The following is an 11858-nucleotide window of genomic DNA, read 5'->3' as shown; positions in this document are numbered from 1 at the left end:
CGTACGAACCCTTTGTACGAACAAAAGTAAGAGAAATTTAGGATAAAAATATGAACATGTTCTTGCTTGAGGCCCAATGTTTAATCGGCTCTGGCCCATCGCTGCCGTCCGCGCTTACATTTTTGTTCTCATTCTTCGTTTTGTATTCTGACTTGTTTTCCTTCCTCACTTCAACCACTTAGCTTTAGTTCTCTTACTCCTTGCTTATGTGCACCATTACACCAGAGCAAATTCCTAGTATGTAACTCATTTACCGACAGTGGCAATAAAGTTTCTGATTCTGATTTGCGTTTTGATTCCCATCACCCACTGGAACACAAGTTAGGAGTCATCAGAACTCTGTACCACAGAGCAGTGTCCCCATGGGAGAAGGACAAGTCACACACCAGACAGGCCCTGGAGCAGTGTGGTTATCCTAAGTGGGCTTTTCTAAAAGCAGACAAGAAACCCAAACAGGATTCCAGCCAACAAAATGAAGACCATAAACCCAGACCCAAACCATCGTCATTCCATATGTGGCGGGAGTTTCAGAGAAACTGAGATGTTTATTCTCTAAACATGACGTCCCAGTGGCTTTCAAACCCCAAAACCCGTTACGACAAAGATTAGTTCACCCCAAAGATCCAGTTCCCGGCAAAAACGGAGTAATATAGTATATGCTGTTCAGTTGTTAGTTGGACTATGATCAGTTACAAATTGGGGAAACAAAATATTAACTTGCATGTACCAACATTATTGTCCATTAGTTGGATTTTTTTTTATTATTCCATTGAACCACAAAAGCAAAGTGTGATTTTCATTGGTTAGTGTTGAGTAAATTTTTATTCATTATTACTTTTGTCAGTTTCAAGTTATTTCAGTGACCATTGTGGGCTTTTTTGTCATTAACAATATATAATTAACAAGGTACAGTTTTTTTTCCGTATGTGTATATTGCTAAAATATGTCCTGTCTTGATCCTATGGAATCCCATCCAGTGTGTGACATTCCCATTTACTACTCCATCAAATATAAAAGATAATATATGTAAAATATATTACATTGCTAACAGGAAGAAACACAAAAAAATAAAAACTGGCAAAACCATTTGTCTTTTGGCAGCAGATGACAATTGATGCCAAAACAATTACACATATTTAAGTTTTAAGTATATAAACAAAAACACATATTAAACATTTCCCAAATTTTTTTAGTTAGTTTAGAAGAAGGCAGCATGTTTTTCCAGCATAGCAAACTTTGACAAATCAGTGGAAGAATTGTCATATTGGTCATGGCACAATTTTCTTTTACAACAGAACTTTAAACAAGGACACTGATGTACAAATCTAGGAGGCATTTTGGTGTAGTATCACAATAATAAAAATAATAATAATAAAATTTCAAATGACTAGTTTTTATTTGCAGAGCATGGGGAATAATCACGAGATTCTTCACGTCATTTTCTAAGTTATACTGCCACCTGCTGGCCAAAAGTTTCAGAAGGTTGATTACATAAACAAGTGGCCAGAATATGTCTGGTATAAAAGGTGTAGGTTGTTTAAAGACATCTACAGGTTTACCTGAAGCAGCAGTGCAACAAAATTTTAATAATAATAATTTCAGTGCTCAGTCTCATGCAATAATCACTTTTTAAAACAGAGAAAGGCACATCAAACAAACTTTGCCCCTTTGAGCAGATTCACCTGTGCAGCAGGTGCGTTTTGCGCTGACAGGGCATGAACCTAAAGCCATCTGACGTCACTCCAGGTGAATTGATCTCAACTGCTCTAGAAACAGAAAAAACACATGGCTTCTGAGTCAAATATGAACTCAGAAACTTCAAAGAAAAATATATTTTTTAGAGACAAATATCTGAACAAGTTTTTACAGGAGGCTCAGAGTTTTGACTGGTGACACATCCGAGTGTTTAGACCAAGCTCACACCCAAACATCAGACACACATTGAGCATGAGCACAAGTACAGGTAAGTCATTCTTACAAAATATAAGTTTTTAGAAAAAGACAATTTGCGCTTTACTTTGATGCAGTAAGGATTAAGAACTAGCATTCCTTAAAGAATTGCAGGCCAAAGTATCAAAGATCCATAGACTTGAATATAGATCACTAGACTAAGCCCTGCCCATACCGTCCTCTGGTAGCGTCTGTGACAGCAAGGAGGAGCAAACATGGCATCCAAAAAGGGCAACAGCCTTACAGCCTCCATAGAAACTAATAGATAAACAGCAAGCTGAACTGGATCTATTTCACAGATTATCCGTCATGTTTTTACAATTAACAATTATGTTAATTTCATTCAACAATCATGTAAAACAGCAGATTTATACCAGAAAAATATATAATTTATAAATAACAATGATCTAAACTAGACCTGAAGTCAGCCTGTAACTTAGAATTTAGCTAGTTGAAAAATGATGACTTCAGCTAGTAATAAAGTATATTTATTATTTCTTCTCACAGTCATAAAAAATAATAAATATTTACCAGTCACTTAAAAATGTTCTCTGTATACCTGTTATAGGATGAAACTTGTCTTTATTAGCTAACCAACAGGTCAGGTTCCTCTAGCAGGAACCTAAAACTACTTAAATTTACAATACTATTTTACACTCTGTAGGTCTAAATATTAATCAGAGGACAAATCAATATTTAATAGTTATATTACTATATTATTATTAACTGTTATATTATTAGCTTCAGTTCTGGTCAGATCTTATTGAGCTAAATAAGATCAAATCTGCTGACTTGTGTTGTAAAATGAGACATTTTCCTGCTTCTCTTCTGTTAATAAATCCATAACACAAACAGCTTTTCTGACATTATTTAAAACATTAAATAAATTATATAAACTGTAAAATATTAATAATAATTGTGTTAACAGTATTATTAATAGTTTTAATGATTTCTACATCGTCAGTCCTTTTTTTCTGCTCTGTCGCCAACATACAGAAATGTGAAATCCAGATTCTTGACCGTTTTGCGTTAGCATCACCAGCCGATCACACGGTCACGTGGTTTCTGTGCACTCCAGCTGTTCTATATAAACTCCTTGCAAAGATCTTGCACAATGTGTTAATCAGAATATATGTTGAGAATGAATCTTATCTACCACAAGACCAAATATCAGCTCAAATCTGTAAAATTCAACGAGTCATAGCCGTTATGTGTTCGCTAAGGTTGATTGATTATGGTGGCTTTTTTTTAATCTGACTGACTCCAAAACTAATGTAGAGGTACATTCGATAATTACTTTGAGAGGTTTAATACAACCTGTTAACTGGGTTATGAGATATTTTGCTAACAGACAAGCATACACACAGGTACATCATTGCCTTTCTTTTATTCTTTCATGGCAGTGGACAATAAATATGACAGCTGAGAAATAAGTAAAGTGACTGAAGTTGCACCTAAATAACATTTAAAAGATCTAATATTTGAAAAATCTGAAAATGTTTGGCTTTAATCAAACTATAGAAATCATTTGAAACTTTCAATAAAATTATAGAAACTATTTGGCAGATAAATGCATTCAGAGTTCATTCATTGAGGCCATAATCAGCTGATCATTCTGGGGTCAAACATCGGAAACAAGAGAAAAGTGGCCGTGGCATCTTTCTGAAAAAGCATTTTTAAATTGCCCATTTTCTCTGAACAGTTTCTAATCAGAAAGTTTCCTTCTAACTCCTGGATCTGCACTCAAGAACTGAATCGTGTGAATGCTAAGTCACTGTTTTTTTTTTTATGTTGGATTGTAACTACTTCAACACACTTTCTAAAAGAATACGATAACATTCAGCTTGCTCAGGAAACCACAGATGTGACTACTCTTTGAAATATTAAATCTCTTCAAATCCTTGAAAAATCTTGCAGAATCTACTAGAGCACACCTCATCTTTAACCTTTTTTTTTTTACATCATTTTAGCTTACAGCTACTGTTTTAATTAATTAGCATTGGCAGATTATCATGGAAGGCAAAGTATGGGTGAAGGATGACGTTAAGCTACAACAACACTGGAGCTTAGGTCCGTCTGTAACTCGCTGATTTGTAGCCATTTTTGTGTATTTGAAGGCGTTCGCTGTGGCAGCTTTCTTTGATGGGGTTGAGCTGTAAATGTACATCATGTTATGTTTGTCCTGAAGGTTACATTATAAGCTCTCCATATTTCACTAACAGACACTCACACACAGACAAAAACTTTCTCTGCCTTCATCTTTTAGCAGCGTATGCTTGATCAGTCCCATCCACACCTGCTTCCCTGCCCATTTATGGCTTTGTTTCTTTTCTTTTTTTTTTAAATCAGTGAAGTAAACAATAGTTCAGCAGTTGGTGTGACCTTTGGAGAAGTCGGGCCAAACCTGCAGCAGCTCTGAAGGCTTGAACTTGTTGACGATGATGAGTTGAGCAAAAGTGCACCTGTCATACTCCAACTTCTGGATTTCAAAATAGTTCCTGAAAAGGCTGCGGGAGTAGACAGGCCGGACCCCAAGAACTCGCAGACATAGGCCTACATAAACATCTTCCAGGGGTATCAAATGTACATATGTGGAAGCCCAAGAGATCTGGCCCGCCAGGTCGGAGGAGAACACGTACCCAGCTCCAGATACATAGGGGGGGAAGCTGTCCTCTGGGTACAGCTCCTTTGACAGGTACCACTTGCTGCTGGGGTCCCTCCTGGGCATGCCATCCCAGATTACTGAGCCAGTGATGAAGCCCCTCTTGGGGGAGGTTCTGAGGAGGTCTCTGAGGTGGAAAACATTCACAAAGATGTCAGCATCCACCTTCATGGCAAAGAGGGCGTTGGGGCAGTGGGTCCCCAGCCACTTCATCATCATCAAGGTTTTCAGGGTTAGGTTCTGGTAAGAGTCCATGAAGTCCATCTGGATTATGTCTGCGTACAGCCTACTCTCCTGCTCCAGCTCCTCCTGCAGGGGGCGCAGCTCCTCCACCTTTGGAAGTCCTGTAAAGAACAGGGTCAAGGTATCGGGACTCGGAGCCCCCCATGTTTTCCTTATAGCCTCTCGCGCTGCGGTCTGACGAGGCGCGACTGGCACCATGAAAACCAGGAAGGGAGTCCTGTCCCTGCACAGCCCTGCCGAATTCAGGACGTATCGGTACGGGAGGTGGGACCGGAGGCGGCGCTGCTGCTTATCTGGAGTGGCAGGCCTCCCTTCGGCCGGGTCTTTACTCATTAAACCCAGCAGGATGTGGGCGAACAGAAGAAGAACTATCGAGGCGCCCAGAAACTTCATCAGTCCGCCGGAGGTAGGTCTCCACATGACCGCAAGTTTGCTTTAATCGCCCAGGTACGAGGTTGTCATTGCTGCTAGAGCCGAATAACTTCCAGAGTTTACCTTCAGGCTGACAGGAAATCAGAGTTTAGGAAGCAGACATCCACCGAAGGGAGGGGCGCGAGGCGGACCTTCCGCTACAGTACAAAACAAAACAAAACAAAATGTTTTTATGTTCGTAAGGACAAAACCTGCAAGAAAGAAAGTCGAGTTTTACATGATGCATATAAATAAACTACGGAAACCCAGAGCGGACGTTTTCCGCTAATATTTATTTCCCATGAGCGTTTTCTCATGCATAAATCAGCAACCCTGGTCACCGATAAAGTTTATCAGGATCACTTAAATAACACATAGGGCCACACAACGAGATTTTATTTTAATTACGTAAGTCATAATATTACAACATTAAAGTCGTAATATTACAAGAATAAAGTCCTAATATTACGAGTAAAATGCCATCTTATGAGAATAAATTCATAATATTACGAAATTTGTCATATTACAACATTAAAGCTGTAATATTACAAGATTAAAGTTGTAATATTACGAGTTAAAAGTCATAATACGAGAATAAAGTAATTTTACTTGAACAAAGTCATATTATGAGAATAAATTCATAATATTACGAAATTAGTCATATTACAACATTAAAGCCATAATATTACGGGATTAAAGTTGTAATTTTAGGCTACGAGTAAAAAGGCATAAATACAAGAATAAAGTCCTAGGATTACGAGTAAAAAAAAACATAAAACGAAAATAAAGGCCTAATATTACATGAACAAAGTCATATTATGAGAATAAATTCATAATATTACAAAATTAGTCATATTATGAGAAAAAAAGTCCTAATATTCTGAAGTTAAAGTCACAATATTAGATTGAAAGTGATACTATACCTTTTCCTAATTTTAATGCAGTGGTTAGACAGTTTTTTTATAAAGTTGTGCAACTTGTGAAGTTGTTCTTTAGTATCAGGTAAAATAATCTTTTAGCACATTAACATCAAATTATCAGTAGCAGGACTTTGAAACGATTGCACAACCGACTATATGATAAACTGAAGCTGTATTGGAATTAATGGCTGCATTGGCAGATTTAGTCGTCATGTAATTTGGATGCAAGCATTTTACACTGACCCAAAGGTCAAAGCAGACTACTCCATAATGACATGCATGACTGTCCACAGCAGAAAACGAGGAAATGAGTGAGGAAAAAAAACAGGGCAGAAAACAGACATATCATGTAAGATTATGACTTTTTCTCGTAAAATTATGACTTTAATCTTGTAATATTATAACTTTATTCTCATAATATTATGACTTTAATTTCTTTAAAAGAAAAAAAATCTTGTTGTGTGGCCCAAATACTCTGTTGTAAAATCAAGCAAATGTTCCACTTGATATACTGTATATTTAAACTTAATTCTTTTGGAATTATTTTTTATATAATAGACGGGGAGATGGAAAATAAAACAGAAAAGATAAGGAGAAAGGTGAAGAAAGAGATTTACAAAAGAGACACAGAGATGTAGAGAAGTGAAAGAAGCATAAACACAAGACAACACATTTGTAGGCTGTCTCCATCGAATGATACACAAGAGGTTACTGAATAATACATGAGCAAAACCATAAGTCATTATCTCAAGAAAAACATCAGGAAATTAACTTGTTTGCTCAAGAAAAGGGTCATCGCCATTTCGAGAAAACCATGGAAAAATTTATCAGTAGAAAACATCCGCTCTCGGCTTCTGTTATAAACATCATTTAAAACAAGTTTTTGTTTAAAATAGCTTTGCGAAAAATCACACATATGACAAAAAAAGTTATTTATGAGCAGTTCAACCGTGTTTGTTAGCAAAATATTTCATGACCCTTTGAACAGAGTTGAATGAATGTTTCAGAATGTGATTAACAATGTGATTAATAACCGTGCATCTGTTTATCTGTGGAAGCCAACTCAATTCAAGATGGTTGGTACAGCATTCTGACACTACATAAAATGGTTAAAATTCAGTCAGCTTAGTAGAAATGAATCTAAAATTTCACATGCAGCTTATATTTTTTCCAATCCAGTTTGCTACCCTCTTCAGGGGTCACTACAGCAAGTGAAGACTTGGTAATTGTTTTCCCTCAGAAGACACCGGATGGCCTTCCTGACACAACTACAGACCACCGACCTACCACAGCCCCGTTTTGTGAAGCAGGGCCTGCCATGTAGGGCACCAGGGGAGCAGATAGGTGGGGTTAAGGACGTTGAGGCGCGTCACCTCTCCAACCCAAATTTTAGATGCAACAATCATGAAATTCAAACTGGTGACAACAGGTGTGACCACTCCCTTTGACTACTACTTCTGCATACTTTATGCTAATTCAGCCATCTGAAGTTTTGCCACTGCAAAACATCAGCTCATACAGGACATGAGTGCTAAGACCTAAGTTTTGTAACTTTTAATCTCATTAAAATATTTAAATGTTTTACAAATATTTTTTAACCATAGAAATACACTGATATTGCTTCAGATCTTCTTCATCCTACTTGCTGTTTCTTTCTTCCTGTACTACTTTTACTTTTATTGTTTTGGTAGCTTTTAGATATTTTTAGCTTTAAGCTACCCCTTTGGTACTGTAGCTAATGTATTTCTCTTAGCTTTAGTTGGTGTTTTCACTACTTCCTTAACTTTTAGCTATATAGTGTTTTGGTACTTTTAGTTTTAGCAGCTCAGTCAAAGATTTTTTTTTAGCAAATATCACAAATATCAACTGTCATTCAGTACTCAGTATTCACACTGTATTTTTACAGAAAGGGATTTATGCTTAAGAGTTTAATTTGGCTAGGCTTAGTATCAGTATCACAGTGTCACCCTGAATTTATTTTGTCCATAATGTCTCTTGTTTTCTGCTGTTTTTGAAGTTGAACATTTTCTAAAGGGTTTTATTTAGTCTAAAAGAAGGCAGCGTTTTGTTTCGAGCATAGAAAACTTTGGCATCAGTGGCTGTTATGGCTCTGGGAAAACATATATGCAATTAGATAATCTGTGTTTACTCTCAGCCAACTGAAACAGGAAATACAAGTTTTTGAGGCGGAGGAGCAATCTGTTCCAGTAAAAGCAGACTGTCAACCAAAGGTGAGGCATAGGGTGGACATTTAGTCACAAATCAAAAGAAACAAAAAGAAAAGAAAGAGTTCTGTGTCATAAGGCTGCACATAACTGGGAAGAATCACCATCCTTGAAATATGTTTGTTTTTAATAAATTGGGGAAAAAAATCACACATGATTAAAAAAAACACATCATTGAGTAATAACTACTGCAGTCAATCCAATAATTACTGGATTTTTTTATTTAAAACTTTTTGAATGTACATCTACAACTGATTAACTTCTGAAGGTATTTATTAAAGATGGCCGCTACATCAGTTAACACACAAAAAAAGCTACAACACTTAAATGTTATGATAAATATGATATTATGATAATATGATATGATATTAATGATACATGTTGAACTAAAATTTGATGTTGGTAGTAGGTCAATCATAACACGTATACTGAGCATAACATCTTGTAATATTGCATTAGATAACATTATTTAAAAGGTTGACCAAAACTGTTGCAAATTCTTAATCTCTCTACAGATATGTAATGTACTATATACTATAATTTAATTTTAGGGATGTACGATAACTCATTTTAAGAACTGATACCAATAACTTTCTCCTTCTAATGGCCGATAACCGATAACATGCCAGGAGATAAGACTAGTCAAAAATGGGTAAGACCATAACATAAATAAACAGCACCAAAACCAAATGACACTGTAAATTATACCATTTGAAATAAACTCTTAGCAAACAAACATTTCTTAATATATATCAAACAAATCAATTTCTCAAATGGCCATTTTTTAAATAAGGCACATTAAATTAAAAGACCTTTAACACTGATCTCAGATTTAAACAAAAGAGAAAACTTCATTCCACAAGTTTAAAACAGATAATGCACTAACACAAGTTAGATTCAAAGTACATTTGTTTTTATTATTATTAATATTATTAATATGATTTCAAACATTTTTCTGCCTGAGACAGTGCTTCTGAGATAATAGTGTAGAAATGATAACCTGTCAATCAAAGTGTGAATGCATTACGACCGCATCATACAGGAAGACGCACAGAGAGCAGCAGCTCGGCATGGTAAACCATGGCTAACAGGAGATAAAAGGTTCTGTCTTTAGCGAGGGTGAATGGCTGGTTGTCATCATTTCCATCGTTAAAGTGATTGAGATCTGCGTCATCTCTGGCAATTTTATTTGATTTGTCCAAAGTCTCAGCAATGATTTAAGTCCTGATGAGTTCTTGAACGCTAGCTTGTTGTTGTTAGTATTTTAGCAGACAGACTTTGTGCTGCATTCAGGAGGTAACGGACATTGCATGTTCTAAAATTGGGAGTAGTTGTTCCGATGTTTATAATTATAAAGTTTGTGTGTAACATACAGGGTTAATTGGTAAAATAATATTAATAATTCTTAAAAATGATTGGTTGTTTTTCCAGCACAGAGTATTCTAATTATTGTTCTAGTGAGAAAGTTGTTTATTGCGACACAACTTGAACGTTGCTCGGGTCGTGTCGGACGGGAAGCGGATTGACCAAAACGGATAAAAATAAACATGCATTCTCATTGCCGCGCTGGCAAACATGTACAGTACATATATTATTGGCAGTGTTGAGCAGCGCTAATTCAAAAGTTAGTTCCGCAAATTTTAAACACCTAATTCTTTTCTTTAGTTCCGCATGCTCTAAAGCACACATGTCATAAATATTTTAGCGGAAGCTAAATAGATGCGCAACATTGGCTCAGTTCACCAGAATATATATACTGTATATTTCCAGTAATAACATGAGCCATTCTTGCACAACTAGAGATGTGACGTTCACGAACGATCTAAATCTTTTGAACAGCTCTTTACAATGAACGATAGGAGCCGGATCGCGGGTAGTAACGAGCCATTTGTAGTTTTATTTCTTTTATTCCTCATATAATTTTATTTTTTCATACTTAAATCGCTCCCACTTTGCTTTTTCACGGAAAACAGGCGGAGTTGTGGAGTACAGAAGCTCACGGTGAGAGGGGAAGGGGGGTTTCCGCTTCAAAAACACATGGTTCCACCCACGTGCCGGGATGTCGTCATTATGTACATCTACGTGATGACGTATTTTCCAACATGATGACGTAATACATTCAAAATCAAACAGCTCTTTTGACGGCCCTGCTGCTCAGGTTATTGCAGCCAGCTGCCGCCTGTTTGGTTAATTGTGCTTCCTCACTAGGTCATCCTTAGGGGGTGTCGCCTGTACACTTCTTAAGCGCGCACCTGGAGTGCTGAGGGCACGTTAACGTTCACGTTCACTTCGCTTGGCGCTCGTGCCCGGTCCTGCTGCTTCCTCTCTGCCGCCGGGAGAGGAGAGACGCACATTGTTGCCGCTGCGAGGTGGTGACGAGCTGATTCGCCACAGGTGTGAGTTCGCCCTTGGACGCCATTACGACATGTTGGTGTGTGGATGCCGAGCTGGGTTTTCGTTTCAGAAGTAAAGACATTGAAATGTGGACGCAGAGGAGCACGACGGTGGTCGAGAGAAATCCGACCACAGACTTCATTGTATGAGGTGAAACTGAATCTGGACCACGGACTTCAGATGGTCCAGCTGGGTGAAAAAAGCCCGGTGCATTCGTGAGCTACGGAGCACCAATCAGGACCAACAAACTCACTAAACTCCTAGATAAACTTTAATAAATGCCTTTTTAAGGCTTAAAACTGGTTCCTTGTGTCGTGTTCCTCAATTACGTTATGGCTGTTAGAGCCAGGTCATAACATAATATGTGGGCTCGTCCACTTATAAAAACCTTTGAACTCTTAACCATAACATTAATATGGGAGCTTCATTTAAAGCTAATTTGTTTGTTAAATTCATTTAAAACTAACAATGTTTTTGATTACTTTTTCTGAAGCTAACATGTTTTTTCTCTTTCTTGTATATTCGCTGCACCAATGTTGTTTGGGGTGTGGTTCTTCTGTTTGCTGATGCCATCTTGTGTGGTGAGCGGCCATTTTGTGGAAAGACCTCAGCACAGAGCTTCTCCAAAACGGTTTGATCTTGTTGTTTGGTGAGTGAATTATCCCTTATACTTGGTATGTGTTAAAGTATAACTTTGTCTCCTGTTAGGCACAGTGGTGTTTGCTGCTTTGTACTGCACCATTTTGTTGTTTTGGTAGTGTCGTGGCGAGTGGTTAGTGTTTGCTCACAGCATTCTCGGGAGCATTCCAGAGGATTTTTCTTTAAAGGAAGTCTTCATGGTTTTATGCTTAAAGTGTATCTTACCCCACCTGTGAAAAGATAACTCCTCCCCAAGGCGAAATTTGAAAAATGCATCAAAGTGGGTAGGGGAGGGGGTGTGGGTAGGGGAAGGGGGGGTTAGAGAGCGGAGGTGTGGCCAGGACGAGAGAACTTGACAGGCAGCTAGCATTAGCATAATTGATGCTACATGGAAAGTGACAACAGTTTCGCAGA

The 11858-nt window shown here is 37.5% G+C and overlaps 1 protein-coding gene across 1 annotated transcript; it reads right to left on the bottom strand.

Moving 5' to 3' along the window:
• Nucleotides 1-3322: 3322 nt before the first annotated feature.
• b3galt8 (beta-1,3-galactosyltransferase 8) lies at nt 3323-5610 on the bottom strand. The gene has a single exon (XM_014025276.1). It carries the CDS (start codon nt 5273-5275, stop codon nt 4316-4318), a length of 960 nt encoding a protein of 319 aa, XP_013880730.1. The 5' UTR covers nt 5276-5610; the 3' UTR covers nt 3323-4315.
• Nucleotides 5611-11858: the final 6248 nt, after the last annotated feature.

This window comes from Austrofundulus limnaeus, unplaced genomic scaffold, assembly GCF_001266775.1.
Source record: "Austrofundulus limnaeus strain Quisiro unplaced genomic scaffold, Austrofundulus_limnaeus-1.0 Scaffold464, whole genome shotgun sequence".
NCBI lineage: Eukaryota > Metazoa > Chordata > Actinopteri > Cyprinodontiformes > Rivulidae > Austrofundulus > Austrofundulus limnaeus.
The sequence above is the reverse complement of the archived record's forward strand: the minus strand, read 5'-3'. Positions and strand labels throughout refer to the sequence as shown.